Below are 22,336 nucleotides of genomic sequence, written 5' to 3'. Positions count from 1 at the left end.
CGGAGTCAACTGCCCTGCGCCACCATCAGCTGCCAGGTCTCCATCCCTTGTGAGGAGTGAGACAGCCGCATGACGCTGGGGCGGCTGAGCACCAGAGTCTCCGATATTTGTAGGATCATTAGTGGGGTACAAGCAGGTGCAGCTGGCCCCATAGATAATTGAATGAGCTTCAGGTCTGGTCTCAGCTTAAAAAACATGGGGAGGATCCGCTCACCCACTTTCATATGTGACTGGTTTTCTGAAGACCAGCAAGAAGACATCCAAGACGAGAGACACCGAGAACCTGACCAGTGATGGAGTCCAGCCAAATGTCCAAGAGGAGAAGACACTGAGAACATGATCAGTGACTGAGAACATTCAGAAGATGCTCAAGACAAGATATTGAAAACCTGACCAGAAACGGAGATCAGTCAAAAGAAGTCCAAAACAAGAAGATACTGAGAAATTGACGAAAAATAGAGACCAGCTAGAGTGATGTCCAAGAAGGAAAGATATGGACAACATGACCAGCGACGGAGACCAGTCAGAAGATGGCCAAGATGGTAGGACACGGAGAACATGACCAGATAGATGTCCAAGAAAAGTCACTGAGAAACTGACCAGAAACAGAGACCAGTCAGAAGACATCAAAGACGAGAAGACACTCAACCTGATCAGTGATGGAGACCAGCCAGAAGACATACAAGAGACTAGTCAAAAGACATCAATGAGAAGAAAATATTGAGAATTTGGCCAGTGATGGAGGCCAACTAGAAGATGTCCAAGAGGAGAAGACACTACACTAAAAACCTGACCAGTGATGAAGACCGGCGAGAAGACATCCAAAACGAGAAGACACTGCGAACCTGACCAGTGATGAAGCCCATCCACGTGGAGAAGACAATGATAAACATTTCAGTGATGGGGCCAGCCAGAAGATGCCAAAAAAACAAAAAAGCCACTGAGAACCTAATCAGTGATGGAGACCAGTCAGATGATGTCCAAGAGGAGAAGACACTGAGAACATGACCAGTGATGAAGACTAGTTAGAAGACGTCCAAGAGGAGAAGACACTGAGGATGGAGACCAGCTAAGAGGTGTCAGAAAAGAGAGGATACAGAGGAGGGTGGCTATAGAAAAACGCAGTGCAGGCAACTACGGAAAAAACAATGCTGGAAAAAATAAAACTAATACTGGCAAAATGAAGGATAAGCAGAAAGAAGGTCAGTAATGTGCACGGGAAGGGACACCAGCAGCCAATATCTGACCGCAGTCATCATGCTACATACACAGGAGACCATGCACCTTCTCCAGGGCTTCTTGGATCTGGGCAGCATGTGTCCTCTGCAGCTCCAGTCTCATGCTCTCCATCTCGGCCCGCACTTTGCTCATGGCCTTCTGGTGCTCCTGAGCAGTCTTGTGCTTCTCCTCCTCCCGCAGGTGTCCGAGCTCCAGGATCTGCTGTTTGCGCTGAGCATTGACTTGGATGAGCTCTTCCTTCATCTTGTAGACCTGGTTCTCTAGATCTGAGATGGTCTGCGGAGAAGAGGACAAGACAGACCGATCAGTAATGGTCAAATGTAATGTGGGATTTCAGGACAAGACCATTCCCCTCTGACAGCATGCAGAGGTCTGGAAAAGATAAACAACCATTATTCAGTGTCATGTACAGAAAATGCCAAAATGACCACAGTGTCAGTATAAAGGGTCTGTCCGGCACTGCACACGGGGAACAGAGGAGTATTTGCACCTTCTCCGCTGTAAACGGCGGCAAATTGTGCGCCAAAAGGCACGGCATGGCGAGCAAATGACAAATTCTGTGCCGAGGGGCATGGCATGGCAAGGAGGTGTGCAAACTGCATGGCGATCAAGCGGTGATCTGTGTTCTGAGGGGTACGGCATGGCGAGCAGATGGCAAACTGTGCTGAAGGGTACGGCATGGCGAGCAGGCGGCAAACTGTGCTGAGGGGTACGACGTGGCGAGCAGGCGGCAAACTGTGCTGAGGGGCATGGCGAGCAGCTGGCAAACTGTGCTGAGGGGTACGGCATGGCGAGCAGGCGGCAATCTGAGTGCTGAGGGGCATGGCAAGCAGGCGGTAAACTGTGTGCTGAGGGTCACGGAACAGAGAGCAGGCGACAAACTGGGTGCGGAGGGGCACGGCCTGGCGAGCAGATGGCAAACTGTGCTGAGGGGTACGGCATGGCGAGCAGGCGGCAAACTGTGCTGAGGGGCATGGCATGGCGAGCAGGCGGCAAACACTGCAGAGGGGCACAGCATGGCAAGCAGATGGCAAACTGTGCTGAGGGGTACAGCATGGCGAGCAGGCGGCAAACTGGGTGCTGAGGGGCATGGCAAGCAGGCGGTAAACTGTGTGCTGAGGGGCACGGCCTGGTGAGCAGCCAGCAATCTGGGTGCTGAGGGGCATGACACGTGTAACCACCGCTCGACACCACAGAGCTGACAATCTAACGGTGTAACCACCACTACAAGGAGAAAGCAGGCGTTTCGGTGGAGACGCAGATCTCAGTGACAGATCACGACGGGCGGCGAGTCTTTTAAAAAGACAAGTTTTGATCCTCAAAGTTACTCTGGCGCTGTGATGTTGCAGTTTCCATGGTAACCACAGACTCACCGGTGCGGGGACAGCATCCTCGGCTTTATTGCATGAGGAATGGACTGTGTGGTAAACAGGTGACAGCGGAGGTCTCAGGGCTCTAAATGTGGTAAATGTGGGGGAGCCCGTGTGTACAAGATCACGCAGAGATCAGACCTACCCCTGTCCACCCGGCCCCCGATCAGACCTACCGCCGTCCACCCGGCCCCCGATCAGACCTACCGCTATCCATCCTGCCCTGGAGAGCGGTAAGGTCACCAACTGTATAACAAAACTGATATCTGGGGAACGGTCATGTCACCGCTGTATAATATAACTGATATCTGGGGAGCGGTGATGTCACCGCTGTATAATATAACTGATATCTGGGGAGCGGTGATGTCACCGCTGTGTAATATAACTGATATCTGGGGAGCGGTGATGTCACCGCTGTATAATATAACTGATATCTGGGGAGCGGTGATGTCACTGCTGTATAATATAACTGATATCTGGAGAGCGGTGAGGTCACTGCTGTATAATATAACTGATATCTGGAGAGCGGTGATGTCACTGCTGTATAATATAACTGATATCTGGGGAGCGGTGATGTCACCGCTGTATAATATAACTGATATCTGGGGAGCGGTGATGTCACTGCTGTATAATATAACTGATATCTGGAGAGCGGTGAGGTCACTGCTGTATAATATCACTGATATCTGGGGAGCGGTGATGTCACTGCTATACAGTCCCTGACAGAAGTTATGTCGCTTATCCATGTTATGTAAATAAAAGCTTATAATCCGACGTCAAATTAATGCATTGGTTGTATAGATTATTCTTTTGAAAGCTGAAACCCTCCGAAATGTGGTTTAGGTTTAGAAAATAAATTGGCATCAATGCAGAAATGTTGATCAGTTAATGGACACAGAATGGTCAGACTTTGGCAAGACAAAAGTTGTGTCGCCTTGTCTTATAATGCACCCAATCTTAGTTTACATCCTCGCCTGTGCTCAGTAAATGATCGGTTAATTAGTTTGTGTGTATAAAAAAAAAACAAAAAAAAACAAAACACAGCACCCCAGACCTCCACTTGAACTGCAACTTGACCTCTGACAACATGCCAAAAAGCCACCCTGTGACCAAAGCCTGGATTATCAAGAGGCTGAAGACCAGATCCACTGCAGAGGTGGCTGGCACCTTTAATGTGTCTCAGCGTCAAGTACGAAGAATTAAAAAAAGATTTGAAGAGACTGGAGATGTGTTTGACAAGCCCAGGTCCGGCAGACCCCGCAAGACAACTGCTCATGAGGAACGTTTGTTGGTTAAAAAATCCAAAGCAAGCCCCTCTTCCACTGCAGCAGAGCTCCAACAAACCTGGTCATCTCAAATCCCTGTGTCAACTAGAACAGTTTGTAGGATTCTGTCTCGAAATGCCCTCCATGGTCGAATCAGTGCCCAGAAGCCAGCACTAAACAAAAGGCAAATAAAAAAACCATGTGGCATTTGCAAAGTTCCACAACCTGCTAAACAGACGGACGCTGGAAAAGTGGCAGAAGGTGGATTTCTCTGATGAATCTTCAGTAGAATTACACCGCAGCCGCCGCAAATACTGCAGGAGACCTACTGTGTGTTGTTAAGACTAACCTCTTAATTGTGTCAGCCACAATGTGGTGAGGTAAAAAGCTGGAGCATCCCATGACTGCACACACAGAGCCCTCCCTGCCTCTCCACAGCACAGACTCATAAGAGGAAGCCAGCAGATTCTCTAGGGGGGAGTCTGAAGGACCTGTGATGACGTCAGAAGAGGGAGGGCTCTGTTGTCATGTGATGCTCCAGCCTGCCCACTTCATGACATCACACAGGTCCTTATGCCCAGCACTCAGCATCCAGCACAGCCAGGCAGGTATGCAGCGATCTTGTCCCCTCCGGCCCCTGCTGCTGCCTCCTCCACTGGACACAGATCTCCCAAGCTGCTGCAGGAATCCAGGCTGGGGAAACCATGTGTGCAGCTGCTTAAGTGAAGGACTATTCATTTGCTGCTCCCTGCTCAGCTGACAGGTGGGCGGGAAGCGGCTAATGAATATTCACTGAACTTCAATCATCGGGACCATGTGGTTTCCCAGCCTGATTCTGGCAGCAGGTACATTTTTCTGCCTCCTGACAGTGGGATCCCAGTGCCATCCCACTCCGCTGCCCCCCTCCACACATGTTACATCCCTACCATAAGACGCACCCACACTTTCCGCCCAAATTTGGAGGAAAAAAAAAAGTGCGTCTTATGGTCGGAAAAATATGGTATATTCCGGATGCATCACTGCTCACAATATCAGTGAGCTTCACTCTGCCGTCTCCTGGCCTCGCAGTGGGGTCTCCACAGCCAGGAGCCATATGGAGGGTACCACAGGGCGTAGTCCGGGCTGACAGAGTGCATCAAACAAGCCCCCAGCATGGGGCGCCTGTGAGACGCGGCTTCCAACAGGGCAGCACAGATGGATCTGTGAAGGATTAAACTAAGAAAAATTAAAGCAGGCTTCATTTTGTGCTTTTCGACTCCATCTTGCTGTTTTGAGAAAAATTCTGTTGCTAGGTAAAAGTTCATAGTTGTTATGAGACCTTGATTGTTTCAACCTGAACAAGGCATGAGACTGAGGGTGTATTGTTCTACGAAGACCTTGACTGTTCCTGCATTCTTATAGGTGAAGAACTGTGAGCGTGTTCTTATGTTGATTGGTTGAAGTATAACTTCTAAGATTATGAAAAGTGATACGCAATAAACGGGGCTTAGAGATCTGCTCGATACCCCCCCAACAGAGACACACGTCTCCGTCTGGTCATTTTCAGTTCCCGGCAACGCTCTGTGGATCAATTTGAAAATTACTGAGTCAACTGTGAAGGGTCACTACAGATTTTCCCTCAACAGATCCAGCTAATATTATCCTCATCCGTCGGGGACAAAGAGATGCAGACAAGGCCCCTGCATCTGCCAGGTGGGGGACCAGCACATCTCAGAAAAGACAACGGTGCAGACACTGTGTAGGAGCGGCGGCACATCCTGCGATGCTCACACGGTGTAGGAGCAGCAACACACCCTGTGGCGTGTACACTGTGTAGGAGTGGCGGCACACCCTAAGGTGCAGACACGGTGTAGAAGATGTGGCACACCCCAAGGTGCAGACACGGTGTAGAAGATGTGGCACACCCTAAGGTGCAGACACTGTGTAGGAGCAGCGGCACACCCTAAGGTGCAGACACTGTGTAGGAGCAGCGGCACACCCTAAGGTGCAGACACTGTAGGAACAGCGGCACACCCTGCGACGCAGACGTGGTGTAGGGGTGGCGGCACATCCTGCGGCGCAGACACAGTGTAGGGGCGGCTGCACACCCTGCAGTGCAGACAAGGTGTAGCAGCAGCAGCACACCCTGCGGTGCAGACAAGGTGTAGGAGCAGCAGCACACCCTGCGGTGCGCACTACGGCGGGGTTACCTGTGCGTCTCGCTCCCTCCAGGCTTGTGCCTTCTTCTCGTGCTCAGTCATGGCGTCCTGCAGCTGCCGCTCCAGCCGCTGGATCTCCTGCTCATGCTGCTGGACACGGCCGTCCCTCTCGGCACTGTGCTGCTGGTGGATGCGGCTCTTTTCCTGCTCGTGCTCCAGCTTCAGCTCCACCATCTGATTGGAAAAAGGAGAATACGGATCAGCCCTGTCACCATAACAACTGATCCCCCCCCCACACCCCAATAAATGTCACCTCCAAATTCATTCTGCCATCTGAGGACAGTGGTGTAATAATCTGCAGGATATATCACTATCTGTCAGAAGGTTGAGGAGCGATGCTCTGCAGAGAGGTCAGCGATGTAATAATCTGCAGGATACATCACTATGTATCTGTCAGGAGGTGGAGGAGCGATGCTCTGCAGAGAGGGCAGTAGTGTAATAATCTGCAGGATCAGTGTGCAGCGGTGACGGTCTCTGTACGCTGTGGGAGGACTCCAGCACATTATCTCTATGGTCACTGGCTGTCATACTCCAGTCACATCCAGAGCTGCACTCACTGGGTTCCCTGAGCTCCCACAATGAACCACTAGCATCAGGAGCTGAGCAGAAATGCGAGCGCAGCTCTGGATGTGACACAGGCCCTGAGTCTGGAGTCTCGCCGTCGGACACTCACCTGCTGTGCGCAGCGCTCCTTCACCTCCTGCAGCTGGCGGCTGAACTCCTGGCTCTGCTTCTCGCGAAGGCTCTTGGAGCGTTTCAGGTCGACCTCCACCTTCTCCATCTGAGGGAGGAAGCAGAAGACGATGGCGGCTCGTTAACACGGTGGAGGCGGAACATTTATGTCCTGTGCGGAAGAGGAAGAAAGATGGCCAACACCGGGTGTACATCCCGACCGCCGCCCCGCCATTCTGAACGAAGAACCGCCATCCCAAGAACTGTCCCTCCATCCTGACCACCGGCCCGCCATTCCAACCCAAGAACTGTCCCTCCATCCCGACTACCGCCCTGCCCTTCCAACCGAAGAACTGCCATCCCGAGAACTGTCCCTCCATCACGACCGCCGCCCCGCCTTTCCAACCGAAGAACTGCCATCCTGAGAACTGTCCCTCTATCACGACCGCCGCCCCGCCTTTCCAACCGAAGAACTGCCATCCCGAGAACTGTCCCTCCATCACGACTGCCGCCCCGCCTTTCCAACCGAAGAACTGCCATCCCGAGAACTGTCCCTCCATCCTGACCGCCGGCCCGCCATTCCAACCCAAGAACTGTCCCTCCATCCCGACCACCGCCCCGCCATTCCAAAAGAAGAACTGCCATCCCGAGAACTGTCCCTCCATCACGACTGCCGCCCCGCCTTTCCAACCGAAGAACTGCCATCCCGAGAACTGTCCCTCCATCCTGACCGCCGGCCCGCCATTCCAACCCAAGAACTGTCCCTCCATCCCGACCACCGCCCCGCCATTCCAACCGAAGAACTGCCATCCCGAGAACGTTCCCGCCATCCCAACCGCCACCTCGCCATCATTCTGTATGGGGGCCGGGAGAGATGACAGTCATCAGAGCTGAGCGTGCATGTGTACGGAGGCCGGGAGAAATGTCAGCACAGCTGAGCGCGCATGTGGGCTGGGAGAGATACTAGTCAGCAGAGCGTGCATGTGTATGTAGGCCGGGAGAGATACCAGGCAGCAGAGCTGAGCGTGAATGTGTATGGGGGCCGGGAGAGATGACAGGCAGCAGAGCTGAGCGTGAATGTGTATGGGGGCCGGGAGAGATGACAGGCAGCAGAGCTGAGCGTGCATGTTTATGGGGGCCGGGAGAGATGACAGGCAGCAGAGCTGAGCGTGCATTTGTATGGGGGCCGGGAGAGATACCAGTCAGCAGAGCTGAGCGTGCATGAGGGCCACTACGATGGCCATCGGGTCTCTTGAATTTGAGGGTCACCCTTTGCTTGTGTTTCGGGGGGGACCATTAAACAACTAGATGGGGGACTGACACGAGATGCCGATCTGCAGATGGGGCTGATCTCGCGATCTGCACAATCAGCAGCTTTCACCCGATGTGGCTGGATCTCTGTGTGGTCTGCAGAGCAGTATGTCATGTGCAGGGCAGCATGACTCTGGGGCAGGAGGCCGTCTGCTCCATGCTGCCGCTGATTGCTGCCGAGTCGGAATCTCTCCTCACTGATGTCATCAGCAGAATCCAGGAGCGGTGACTCACCCGCTGGATAATGCGCTCACAGCCGCCATGCTTTACCTGTTCCTTCATCTCGCCGTACACCTTCTCTGTGTTGCGCTCCACCTGACGTTTGAACTCTTCTGTGGCCTCCGCCTGGAGCCGCTGCATCTCAGTCACCCGACCAAGCTGCTCCTCCCGATCCCTGCAAAAAGGCAGCACTATACTCTGGAGCTGCACTCACAGAACATTCTCAGCATCTATCAGACTGCTCGGGCAGAGTGCCAATTTATACAGTCATGGCCAACAGTGTTGGCACTCCTGAAATTGCCCAAGAAGATGACGTATTCCCCCAGTACATTGTCACAATTACCCGCGTTACTTATTCTCAGGTTTATTTCCTTAGTGTTTATTGGAACACCAAAAAACAGAGAGAAAAAGGTAAATTGGAGATAATTTCACACAAACCCCCTCAAATGGTCAAAACACAATTATTGGTACCCTTGAGTTAATATTTGGTGGCACACACTCAAAGTTCCAAGTGCCAGCAAAACATCTGTGACCCTTCACCATGTCTGACTGTCGGTACTGTGTTCTTTTTGTAGCCTCATTCTGTTTTCAGTAGAATGATGTGCTTTACTAATAAGCTCTATGTTGTCTCATATGTCCACAAGATGCTTTCCCAGAAGGATTATGGTTACTCAGAGACAAAGAATACTGCAGCCTGCTAAAATGTACGATGTCAGCAGTGGGGTCCTCCGGCCATAGCGTTTCAGGTCATTCGCATGTGGATGGATAGCTCACGCTGACACTGATGCCCCCTGAGCCCGCAGACAATGTGGACCTCTTTGGACTCTATTGGGGCTTATCCACCATCGGACTATCCTGGCTGTAGCCTTTCATCAATTATCTGCCGTCCACGTAAATGCAGTAAAGCTGCAGCGCCAGAGGTAGTAAACATCTGGACTCTGTTGCGGACAGAGGACCATCCAGATCTCTGGAGATGGACTTGTAACCCAGAGATTGGTGATCTCAGTCCTCAGACCGTTCTCTTCTCCTCTCGGTGTTCTCCATGCTTAGTGCGGCACACATAGACAACACAAAAATTGGGGCAATGTCTTCCCTTCTAGCTGCTCAGGGGTGATTTCCATATTGCCCACACCAGTTACTTGCCACAGGTGAGTGAGCAAGCATCACAGGCTGGAAACAAAGGTGTTACCTACAATTCTGGGGCAAAAATTGCGTCCAGACCATTTTTGGATTTTTGTGTGAAATAATCTACATTTTGCCTTTTTTCTCAGTTTTTGTGTTGTTCCAATAAACACAAAGGAAATAAACCTGAGAATAAGAAATGCAGGGGATTGTGATAATGCTCTGGGGGGTACGTCATCTTCTGGGGCAATTCCAGGGGGGGTGCCAACACTTCTGGCCATGACTGTAGATCACAGAGTGGAAGAGCACAGGATTCCCAGCAGCACAGAGGATGTCAAGGAAGGAGTGCACTGATCTTATAGGGGGTATAGGCTCTCAGTGACATAATGGAAGGAGGGAGTCCCCAGCAGCACAGAGTGTTTGAGCATTAAGGGAAAAGGTTGCAGGCTTCTGATCTGACGCAAGGATAATCTTAGGTTTGGGTTTCCTGTTGGTCCCGTCACTTCACTTGCGTCTTGGGGTCCGGAGATGGTGGCGGTCACCTCCCCTAGTGATGGCTGATAACAGGGAGTAATAGACTGTATAGGTGGTACTAATAACAGAGGGCTGGGGAAGATCAGCGGTGCCAGCAGAGGGCGCCGTCCCTCCCAGCACACTTACCGCAGTAGGTCGCTCATCTTGCTCAGCTGCCGAACGCTTTTCTCATTTTCTTCCTCAAATTTTTTCTGAAGCTCATGAACCTGGAGGAAAGGACAAAACTGACGATGCAGCTCGGGAATATGAGCGGAGCACGGGCACAGGATGCAGCTCGGGATGTGAGAGCGGGGCACAGGATGCAGCTCGGGATGTGAGAGCGGGGCATAGGATGCAGCTCGGGATGTGAGAGCGGGGCACAGGATGCAGCTCGGGATGTGAGAGCGGGGCACAGGATGCAGCTCGCGATGTGAGCGGGACACCGGATGCAGCTCGGGATGTGAGCGGGGCACAAAATGCAGCTCGGGATGTGAGGGGTCTGCTATGAAGCAGTAAGTCTGGGGACCACGCACATGGAGAACACCTCCTGATTATGGGACGGGGTCTGGACCTGCCAGAAGTCATACCGGGGGGAATGTGGCACCACTGTGGAGGTCCTCCGTGCTGAACCATTCAGTCGGGTGGCTGGTGACCCTACACCCTGCTCCGCGCTGAGTGAGCTCCGCTATGCAGCACCAGTACTACCACCTCTAGCATCCTCTCACCTTTCTCTCCCACTGATGCTCCATCTGCAGTTTCTCCTTCTGGACTTTACTTTCTTGCTCCTGTAAGAGAGGAGACTTTATATAAGCGGGATGCTGGGAGTTGTTGTCCACCTTATCGGGAAGGAGGACGCACCCTCATGTCCTGCTGCAGCTGGTGCTCACGCTCTTGTCCTTGCTGTTTGCTCCGGGCCAGGGACTGCTCCAGCTCCTCTATCAGCGCGGAAGCCTGTGGTGAGACCGGGGGGCAGTGAGACCTGGGGGAGGCGACGATCGTACACTCGCGCCTGCCCTCCCCCGCACACACCTTGGCTGCAGCCAGCGCGCTCTGCTGGGTGATGTAGTCCACGTCGGACTGGTGCTTGCTGTGCAGCTGCTGCAGCTGCTGCTCGTGGTCGCAGCTCTGCCGATCTCGCTCCTTCTGTGCGGCGCTCAGCCTGCAGACACAAGAATAGATGGAGCAGAGCTGAGTGATACAGAGGCGGCGGATGTAGCAGAGCCGTGTACGCACCATGCGCTCAGCTGCTGGACCTCTGCGCGTGCCTCCTGCCAGGACGCCTCCAGCTCGGCCTTCTCCTGGGACAACTTCTGCCGCTGCAGACTACTACTCTCAGCCTCCACAGTCAGCTGCTGCACCCGAGCCTCCAGCTCCTGCACGGTCTGTGCCTGGGGGAGAAACGCAGGCAGCAGATATCAGCCCACCTGCCAGGGAGCTCCCATCTAGTGAGCCCCCCACCTAGTGCTAGCACCCGCAGAACATCAGGGGGCCCCGTTCATGGTGGTCAGTCTTCACTGTAGATCTGGCATCCTATTCATGGAGCAGGAGGGGCCCAGTCACGGTGGTCTCTACATGTGTGCGGTGCAGGGACCCCACTCCCCGCTGATCCCGGGGGCACTCACTGTGGCCATGGTCTGGGACACGTAGTCGCCCTCCATCTTCAGCAGCCGCGCGTCGGTGTCATCCAGCAGCTCCTGGATGTTCTCAGTGTGTCGCTTCTGTAGGTCAAACTTCTCCTGCTCCATGTCTGCCACCGCAGAGTGCAGCTGTGAGGGAGAAAACACAGCTGCTGCAGCACCTCATTGTAAGCCTCAGCTGCTGCAGAACTTCTTACATCCCGCCACCTTCTACCACTGCAAGCTGTCGGCACTCTCCTCACATACCACAGCTGCTGCAGCACCTCTTACATCTCACCTTCTTCTCCCACTGCAGCCGCAGACTGTCGGCGCTCTCCTCGCACAGCTTCCTTAGCTCCTGGATCTGCGCCTCTTTGGTCTCGCGGATGAGCTGCGACTCTCGCAGGACGGTCTGCACTGCGCACAGGGAGAACACATCAGCAGAGCTCCTCCACCATGAGGGTTGTAGTCCCTGAGCAGCCTCACCTTTCTTCTCCAGCCTCCTGGCCTCCTCCTCGGCCTCCGTCTGCTTCCTTCTATACAGGTTCTTCATTTCTTCTATCTCATTGTTCTTTCTTTCCAGAATCTGAGAAAAAAAACCCCCCAGAAATCAATGCAGCGTCCAGTGTTATGAACAGGTAATTCAGAACCACAATGGACCTTGAAGTTCAGAGCACACAAGGTGACCTGACATTTACCAAAAACATAGGACGAGCTCTGAGACGTGGAAACTCTGCTGACCGCAATCCCTAATCCTAACACACCACACTAGAGGTAGCCGTGGATTGCGCCTAACGCTCTCTATGCAACTCGGCACAGCCTGAGAAACTAACTAGCCCTGAAGATAGAAAAATAAGCCTACCTTGCCTCAGAGAAATTCCCCAAAGGAAAAGGCAGCCCCCCACATATAATGACTGAGTTAAGATGAAAAGACAAACACAGAGATGAAATAGATTTAGCAAAGTGAGGCCCGACTTACTGAATAGACCGAGGATAGGAAAGATAGCTTTGCGGTCAACACAAAAACCTACAAACAACCACGCAGAGGGGCAAAAAGACCCTCCGCACCGACTAACGGTACGGAGGTGCTCCCTCTGCGTCTCAGAGCTTCCAGCAAGCAAGAAAAACCAATATAGCAAGCTGGACAGAAAAAATAGCAAACAAAAATAACACAAGCAGAACTTAGCTTATGCAGGATAGAGAGGCCACAGGAACGATACAGGAGGAAGCAAGACCAATACTAGAACATTGACTGGAGGCCAGGATCAAAGCACCAGGTGGAGTTAAATAGAGCAGCACCTAACGACTTAACCTCATCACCTGAGGAAAGAAACTCAGAAGCAGCAGTACCACTCTCATCCACCAAAGGAAGCTTATAGACAGAACCAGCCGCAGTACCACTCACGACCACAGGAGGGAGCTTGGCCACAGAATTCACAACAGTCCAGCAGGGGCGACACCGGGGGCTCAGGAACTGAACAGATCAGGTGGACGCCATGACTCTACATAGACATGCTGTAGAGCTGTAATCACAACTCAGCTGACATCTCCCATCATCTTAATGAAAGAGGAAGAAACTGCACAAAAGTGTAAAGGGAGCACGTGCACAAGAATAGTGAGAGCAGCTCTGGAGTAGAATACAGGATGTAACTCAGGATCAGTAAAGTAATGTATGTACACAGTGACTGCACCAGCAGAATAGTGAGTGCAGCTCTGGGGTATAATACAGGATGTAACTCAGGATCAATAATGTAATGTATGTACACAGTGACTGCACCAGCAGAATAGTGAGTGCAGCTCTGAGGTATAATACAGGATGTAACTCGGGATCAGTAATATAATGTATGTACACAGTGACTGCGCCAGCAGAATAGTGAGCACAGTTCTGAGGTAAGACGCTCAGACTTCTTCCTGTGATTTTGTTACAGGCAGCCATAATTACACGGGTATGTGGGTTGTGTTATCGGTTTGTCTCCCTGGTCACACGACTCTCCGTAGGTATGGGTCAGAGTTTTTCCGATTACAGAAGATTCACCTTCAGCCTCTGAAACTTCTGAGAGGGGACCAGACATTCCCATCTGTCAGTCAGGCTTTTGAAGTTCCCGGTGTTTCCTCGGCAGAGGCTGGAGGGCCAACCGGGGATAATAACGGAGGAGATGACACTCAAATCTATCACCGGCTTGGGACACAGTAGCAGCCCATCCGCCACTCACCTTCTGGACATCGGCGTCGTGCTTCTGCTGCATCTTCAGCTTCTCCTCGTGAAATTTCGCCTCCATCCCCTTTATCTTCACATCCATCTACACAATACAGTAAAAACAAGAACATCAGTGAATAAAGCCAGATTCCGACAGAGGATCCCGGCCGAGGTCAGATATGGACCTGACAGAGGATCCCAGCCGGGGTCAGATATCGACCCGACAGAGAATCCCGGCCGAGGTCAGATATGGACCCGACAGAGGATCCCGGCCGAGGTCAGATATGGACCCGACAGAGGATCCCGGCCGAGATTATAATTCAGACACTTAGTTTTGCGTTTCCTCATTATGAGCTCCGATTCCTGTCAGCTGAAGGGATCGATCAGGTTTACCCTTCCTGGCCCAACGTCTGGCAGCGGTGCCCCATCTCCATACAGGGGCCCATATGCAGAGCGTCCAGCCGAGCCTTCCATTTTCCAAGTCAGACAGAGGAAGGATCAGGAGATGTCCTGACCAGCAGCGAACTACAGTAACAAGTTATAGGGGGTCACCAACACATGACTTTAGAAATGTGGAGACACAGTCAGTGGGTCAGAGGCTGTCTTTAGAGCAACCGAATGGACCAGGGCTCATCCCACTGAATGCCAGCTCTCTCTTCCCGAGGGCAATACACTACTAAGCTAACAGCGTGGCAATAGGTTATTGGGCCATAAATCAACGCTACCTACAGAACAGTCCCAGCAAATACACTCACCCTGTGGTGTCCAAGTGGTATTCTGCCCAGAGGAAAGGGAAGCGGGCGTTCAGTGGGACGAGCCCGGGTCCATGCGGTTTCAGCTAGTGGACTAGAGCATCCACTAACCCCATCATGTCTCTACACTTAGAGGCAGCAGTGGGATATTACTCAGCCCGATGGATCCCGGGGAGCTGCAGGGGACTGGTATTCTCAAACACCGTCTGACACGGATCCCTTCTCCGTGGAGTAACTAATTCGCCACGTACCCGCTCTCAGCACGTGACTTGGGTTGTTCCTGCAAGGGTTAATTTATCTCCCTACTCTCAGTCCAACATTCAATCTTTGTCCTATGCTGTAATGGGAGCACAAATCACACACCGACCCAGGCCACCCACCCGCTCATACACGCTGCCACCACTCAACGAATACATGGGTGAGTATATTAATACTAATAATGTCTACCACTCAAAGCTCACACACCTTAGGCTATGGATTCTTTTAGTACATTCAAGGTTCAACTTGTTAAAGTTTTATGCTTTAATACAAAAAAGGTTCAGTGCTTATAGTAAGAAAAAGTTATGAAAATATGATAAAAAGACATACAACTTATGCAAAACAGTATAAAAATAAACAGGAGAAGCTTACAGAAATCATCTAACTGGTAGTTTGCTTTCTGCTCCATGAGGGCGGGGAATACATATTAATACATATTAACACCTGGGTGCGACATGCAGCTTATCAAGACAGATGTTACATTATTGCCAGTGACAATAAATCTATACATAGTCCACTGCACACACACACACACACATATATATATACATATACACACACACAGCGTTAGCTGATCCCTAATCGCTGTGGCATGCTATTAGGGATCAGCTGACTCTGCACAGTCTGAAGGTGATGGAGGGAGATGAGTGAGAGGCTAAGATATGCACTACACATGCCCAGGAACCCCAGCCCCGCAGTGAGAATAAATCAGAAGTCACTGCGGGGCGGGATCTCGGGCAGCGCGGCCGCACAGGCGCAATCAGCTAGACTGCAAATAAGGACAGAGGACGGGCAGTGCTCACTGCGCATGCCCAAGGCATGAGAAAAGAGCGCAGGCGCCGGCTCATTTGAAAACAGCGCTGAGGCGGTGCCCGGAGGACATGAGTGACGGCGGTGCTGCGTTTGCAGCAGGGGGGAGACCTGCCTCCAGGACTAATTCAAGGTATTTGGGACAAATTATAAAATGGATTATTTCTGAAGTTACAGCACCAATAACTAAAAGAGCCTTGTCAGAATGCAGCATTAGTGCTGAACAAGGAGGCTCTTTTTGTTACAAACGCCTGGGATGGGGTGGGGAAGGGGGGCCTGACAGGTTCCCTTTAACACATGTGAAATTATATACTTAACAAAAAAGTGTGAAACAACTGAAAATATGTCTTATATTCTAGGTTCTTCAAAGTAGCCACCTTTTGCTTTGATGATTGGTCTTCCAACAATCTTGAAGGAGTTCCCAGAGATGCTTAGCACTTGTTGGCCCTTTTGCCTTCACTCTGCAGTCCAGCTCACCCCAAACCATCTCGATTGGGTTCAGGTCTGGGGACTGTGGAGGCCAGGTCATCTGGCGTAGCACCCCATCACTCTCCTTCTTGGTCAAATAGCCCTTACACAGCCTGGAGGTGTGTTTGGGTCATTGTCCTGTTGAAAAATAAGTGATGGTCCAACTAAACGCAAACCGGATGGAATAGCATGCCGCTGCAAGATGCTGTGGTGGCCATGCTGGTTCAGAATGCCTTCAATTTTGAATAAATCCCCAACAGTGTCACCAGCAAAGCACCCCCACACCTCCTCCTCCATGCTTCACGGTGGGAACCAGGCATGTAGTGTGTAACGATATTGTATGAAATGTGATACGATTTTGTAGCTTGCCTGTTAGACCCATGCTGCGGGCTAACCCCCCACCCCCTTCTCTCTCTGTCTCTCTTGGTGTGTGTGTGTGTGTGTGTGTGTGTGTGTGTGTGTGTGTGTGTGTGTGTGTGTGTGTGTGTGTGTGTGTGTGTGTGTGTGTATGTGTATATATATATATATATATATATATATTTATTCTTCTCAATGCTCTGCCCTGCCCCAAGCCTAGGAAGGTTTATTGCGCTTGTAGCGGCCCAAAGCTCCCTCCAGCTGAAACTGGTCTGATTATCCTTCTCAAAGACATGCGGTTCTTTGTTCGTTTATAGTAAGATATTGGGCCACCGATTTGGGCTAGAAAAATAATAGGGAAATATTGTGAATCTCCATCCACGGATCTATTAGACACGGTAAGCGCGGGCTTCTAGTTCCAACAGGGACAGAGTATGGATTTCTCTGGAACTATGCTTCCCATCAAGCCCAAGTTTGGTCTCATTAGAACGCCAATGTTAATACAAGATGAACGCTGGATGTGTTATGATTCTGACATGTTCTGTAGCGGAGATACAGGCATTAGACAAACTTGTATGAAATTTAGTGAGACTGAAGAGATAGGAGGGTCTGAGGAAACCAGCCCTGTTAGTGATGTCACGAGGCTGTGGTTATTTAAGTGACTCCAATTTACCCAGCATTGGGAGTCTGAGTTTTTTGCCTGAGGAGCTGTACTATACATTGGGATATTTGGGAGCACTGCCTATCAGCATGGTTTTGCCTGAAATGACCTGAGAGCATGTGAGTTTTACCTTTTCTCATTTAATCCCATAATTTTATAATTACTTTGTACATATTTCAATTGTCTCTTATGTAACATCTTTATTTGCCTTTTTATAGACACTGCCTTAAACTTTTGGAGTAAAATATATACATTACTAGTTTCGTTCTTCCAGCTCTAAAACGTACCCTAAGTCTTCTGAAGGGAATTACGCTACTGTTTGGGGTTAGCTTCGGACCAGTTTAATCGAAGCTGGTAGCAGCATACCGTGTTCTGTGCCTTTGGGAGTCATAGCGACTGTGGCGTTGAAATTATATTGTTCCTGCCTGAGCGGGAGTAGTTAAATCGCCTCACTGCAGCGTGCCAATAGCCAGTACATAGCAGGCAGCCTTTCTGGTGACTAATTACCCTAGGTGCAGTACCTAATCTGACCTGAGGGTAAGGGGGGGGGGCCAGAGAGCTGCAAGTTCAAGCAGAACTGTAAAGCGGGATATACATAAATCCCTGCAATTCGTGGTATACTGAAGAGCAGTGGGATACCTAAAATAAGCCCCTGCTGTAAACTAAGAGGTCAATAGCCTTGTGTGTGTTTTTTCATCACATTGTAGCAGTGGGGGGAAAACTGAGATAAGCCCCCCAGCACATGTGATAGCTGTCTGTTGGCCTAAAAAAGTCACCCCGATCCGTGACGTGGGGGGTGACGGTCACGGTGTGAATCGTGACAGTGTCCATCCATTCACCTTTTCTGCGTCGCACAAAGACACGGTGGTTGGAACCAAAGGTCTCAAATTTGGACTCATCAGACCAAAGCACAGATTTCCACTGGTCTAATGTCCATTCCTTGTGTTCTTTAGCCCAAACAAGTCTCTTCTGCTTGTTGCCTGTCCTTAGCAGTGGTTTCCTAGCAGCTATTTTACCATGAAGGCCTGCTGCACAAAGTCTCCTCTTAACAGTTGTTGTAGAGATGTGTCTGCTGCTAGAACTCTGTGTGGCATTGACCTGGTCTCTAATCTGAGCTGCTGTTAACCTGCGATTTCTGAGGCTGGTGACTCGGATAAACTTATCCTCAGAAGCAGAGGTGACTCTTGGTCTTCCTTTCCTTGGGTGGTCCTCATGTGAGCCAGTTTCTTTGTAACACTTGATGGTTTTTGCCACTGCACTTGGTGACACCTTCAAAGTTTTCCAAATTTTTCGGACTGACTGACCTTCATTTCTTAAAGTAATGATGGCCACTCGTTTTTCTTTACTTAGCTGATTTTTTTCTTGCCATAATACAAATTCTAACAGTCTATTCAGTAGGACTACCAGCTGTGTATCCACCAGACTTCTGCACAACACAACTGATGGCCCCAACACCATTTATAAGGTGAGAAATCCCACTTATTAAACCTGACAGCGCACACCTGTGAAGTGAAAACCTTTCCCTGAGACTACCTCTTGAAGCTCATCAAGAGAATGCCAAGAGTGTGCAAAGCAGTCAAAGCACAAGGTGGCTACTTTGGAGAACCTAGAATATAGGACATAACAAAAAAGTGTGAAACTAGAAACTACTGAAATTAAGTATATAATTCATAGTAACATAGTAACATCGTTAGTAAGGCCGAAAAAAGACATTTGTCCATCCAGTTCAGCCTATATTCCATCATAATAAATCCCCAGATCTACGTCCTTCTACAGAACCTAATTGTATGACACAATATTGCTCTGCTCCAGGAAGACATCCAGGCCTCTCTTGAACCCCTCGACTGAGTTCGCCATCACCACCTCCTCAGGCAAGCAATTCCAGATTCTCACTGCCCTAACAGTAAAGAATCCTCTTCTATGTTGGTGGAAAAACCTTCTCTCCTCCAGACGCAAAGAATGCCCCCTTGTGCCGTCACCTTCCTTGGTATAAACAGATCCTCAGCGAGATATTTGTATTGTCCCCTTATATACTTATACATGGTTATTAGATCGCCCCTCAGTCGTCTTTTTTCTAGACTAAATAATCCTAATTTCGCTAATCTATCTGGGTATTGTAGTTCTCCCATCCCCTTTATTAATTTTGTTGCCCTCCTTTGTACTCTCTCTAGTTCCATTATATCCTTCCTGAGCACCGGTGCCCAAAACTGGACACAGTACTCCATGTGCGGTCTAACTAGGGATTTGTACAGAGGCAGTATAATGCTCTCATCATGTGTATCCAGACCTCTTTTAATGCACCCCATGATCCTGTTTGCCTTGGCAGCTGCTGCCTGGCACTGGCTGCTCCAGGTAAGTTTATCATTAACTAGGATCCCCAAGTCCTTCTCCCTGTCAGATTTACCCAGTAAATCATGTGTTAATTCATAGTTTTGATGCCTTCAGTGTGAATGTACAATTTTCATAGTCCTGAAAATACAGAAAAATCTTTAAATGAGAAGGTGTGTCCAAACTTCTGGTCTGTAAATATATATATTATATATATATACACACACAATTTCACCACACCTCCCTCCTTATGAACGTGCATGGGGGTTGACTTACAGGTCAGCTCCCGAGCACGTATCTGGTTCTGCCCCACCTTGACGAGACAGGCCATCAGCATTGCCATGATCAACTCCCTTCTTATGCTGAATTGTGAAATCATATTGCTGAAGTATCAAACTCCATCTAAGCAATTTCCCATTGTCCCCAACTACTTTGTTGAGCCAACTCAATGGGTTATGATCTGTGATCACGGTGAAGTTGCGCCCATAGAGGTATGGTTGCAGCTTCTGCAGAGCCCACACAATTGCCAAACATTCCTTGTCAATGGTGGCACAAGCCACTTCCCCGGGCAGGAGTATCTGCCAGTATCCCCTACTTAGTTCCATGATGGTGAGGTACGATGCTTTAGCTAGCTGCTCTAACAGCTCATCTATCCTCGGCATGGGGTAGACCTCACATGTAGTCAGTACATTTAATTTCCTGTAGTCTACACAGAACCGGGTAGTACGGTCCTTTTTTGGGACAAGAACCACAGGCGAGGCCTAGGCACTCTGGGATTTTTGTATCACCTTGAGTTTCAGCATCTCCTCTACCTGTTCCCTCATGTGTGCCTTCACCTCTGCTGACACACGGTATGCAGACTGCCGTACTGGGGGATTAGTACCAGTGTCCACATGGTGAACTGCTAAGCGTGTCCTCCCAGGCTCCCCTGTGAAGGCTTCGGTGAACTCGCTGAGCGCCCCCATCAGCTCAGACCTCTGCCTGTGGGATAGCTCAGGGTTAAACTCTGCTGACTCCAGGGACTCCATGTACTGAGTCCCGGCCCCCACATCTAATAACAGATCAGCCTCCCCCTCTTCAGGCATGCTACAGACAGGAAAGACACAGGCCTCCCTGCCATGATGAGCCTTCAACATATTTACATGAAACACTTTCTGATGCTTTGCATGCTCATCTAGGGTCACCACATAATTAACATCATTCAGCCGCTTATGTACAGTATATGGTCCCTCCCATGCTGCCTGCAATTTATTCTGTAACATAAGGACCAACACCCAAACCTTCTGCCCTTCCTCGTAGGCCCTCAGTCTGGTATTACGGTCGTACCAGACCTTCTGGTTGATTTGGGCCTGGGTCACGTTCTTATGGGCCAGGTTGCTCAGTTATTGCATTCTCTCGCTGAGCCGCAGTACATATTCGACCACAGACTCCAGTAGTTCTAGGGTCGTCCTCCCAACAGTCCTTAAAGGGAACCTGTCACCCCCCCTCAGGCGTTTGTAACGAAAAGAGCCACATTGTGCAGCACAAATGCTGCATTCTGACAAGCTGGCTCTTAGTTATGATGCCTGCACACGCTGAAATAACCGTTTATAAAGTGTGCCCCATCATACCGTGAAATGTTCCCAGAGGCGGGTCTTTCCCTCTTAATCAGACGCAGGACAGCCGTCACTCCCGACCTGTGTGCGCAGGGCGCCGCCTCCTCTTGCTGCATTATCGTCCCCGGTGCCTGCGCATTTGCGATGCCCTTCGTACTTACAGCGCAGGCACCGGAGACGATAATGCAGCAAGAGGAAGCGACGCCTGGCACGCACAGGTCCGGAGTGACGGCTGTTCTGCGTCTGATTAAGAGGGAAAGACCCGCCTCCGGGAACATTTCACGGTATGATGGGGCACATTTTATAAACGGTTATTTCAGCGTGTGCAGGTATCATAACTAAAAGAGCCAGCTTGTCAGAATGCAGCATTTGTGCTGCACAAGGTGGCTCTTTTCGATACAAAAGCCTGAGGGGGGGGGGGGGGGTGACAGGTTCCCTTTAATCAAATCAAGTGGCCCCCTTGACCCTCCTCCCATAAACCAGTTCAAAGGGGGAGAATCCTGTAGATGCCTGGGGTGCCTCTCTGTAGGCAAACAGCAGATGGGGGAGGTACCGCTCCCAGTCTCTCCCTTCAGTCTCCACCAGCATTTTGAGCATTTGCTTTAATGTTCCATTAAATCACTCGCAGAGCTCGTTGGTTTGGGGATGATAGGCGCTGGCCACAAAATGCTGTACTTGTATTCTTTCACAGAGGCTTTCCATCAGATCAGACATGAACTGGGTTCCCTGATCGGTCAACATTTCCCTGGGAAAACCCACACGAGAGAACACAGTCAGTAAAGCATCCGCCACTTTGTCTGCTCGGATGGAGGATAGTGCCACAGCTTCCGGGTATCGTGTAGCATAGTCCACCACTGTGAGGATGTACTTTTTGCCAGAGCTGCTGGGGATTGCAAGTGGCCCTATGATATCCACAGCCACTCGCTGGAAAGGTTCATCGATCACAGGCAGTGGTATCAATGGAGCTTTCTGTATGTTCCCGGACTTTCCAACTCTCTGACAAACTACACACGATCAGCAGTAATTGGTAATATCTGTCCCCATCTTGGGCCAATAGAAGTTGTGTCAGGCGAACTTTAGTCTTTTGTATTCCAAGGTGTCCGGCCAAAGGAATTTCATGGGCAATTCTCAATAATTGTTCCCTAAATGGATAAGGAATGATCAGCCGCCGTTCATAGTCCCAAGATTCTGTAGTATCCGTGGGGATAGTCTCTGTATACAGTGAGCCCTGGTCCCAGTATACTCTCTTTGTCAGAAGCAGCAGGGGGTTGGTCTGCAAGACATCTGAGCTCCTCCAGACTCATCTGTCTGCAGGGCCTCCTGGAAGCTCTGACGGTCAGCCTGCAGGCCCTCGCCTAGTGTGACTGCCAGGCCCTGGTCTGAAG

General features: G+C 50.5%; 1 protein-coding gene across 5 annotated transcripts in view; it reads right to left on the bottom strand.

Annotated features, from left to right (window-relative positions):
- The window catches only part of CEP112 (centrosomal protein 112), a 44,457-nt gene that overhangs the window by 14,529 nt on the left and 7,592 nt on the right, over positions 1-22,336 (bottom strand). For 4 of the 5 annotated variants that reach the window (XM_069749183.1, XM_069749182.1, XM_069749186.1 and 1 more), the window contains 13 exons: positions 13,739-13,825; positions 12,012-12,111; positions 11,824-11,942; positions 11,532-11,675; positions 11,143-11,297; positions 10,939-11,068; positions 10,768-10,860; positions 10,635-10,694; positions 10,057-10,136; positions 8,326-8,449; positions 6,746-6,853; positions 6,064-6,246; positions 1,285-1,515 (listed from right to left, as the gene is read on the bottom strand). In XM_069749183.1, the coding sequence (XP_069605284.1) occupies positions 1,285-1,515; positions 6,064-6,246; positions 6,746-6,853; positions 8,326-8,449; positions 10,057-10,136; positions 10,635-10,694; positions 10,768-10,860; positions 10,939-11,068; positions 11,143-11,297; positions 11,532-11,675; positions 11,824-11,942; positions 12,012-12,111; positions 13,739-13,825 (1,614 nt within the window). Of the gene's footprint in view, positions 1-1,268; positions 1,516-6,063; positions 6,247-6,745; positions 6,854-8,325; positions 8,450-10,056; positions 10,137-10,634; positions 10,695-10,767; positions 10,861-10,938; positions 11,069-11,142; positions 11,298-11,531; positions 11,676-11,823; positions 11,943-12,011; positions 12,112-13,738; positions 13,826-22,336 lie in introns of all 5 variants that reach the window. The other variant, XM_069749187.1, reaches the window with a different exon arrangement.

This window comes from Ranitomeya imitator, chromosome 2, assembly GCF_032444005.1.
Source record: "Ranitomeya imitator isolate aRanImi1 chromosome 2, aRanImi1.pri, whole genome shotgun sequence".
Lineage (NCBI taxonomy): Eukaryota > Metazoa > Chordata > Amphibia > Anura > Dendrobatidae > Ranitomeya > Ranitomeya imitator.
This window is presented reverse-complemented; position numbering and strand designations above follow the sequence as displayed.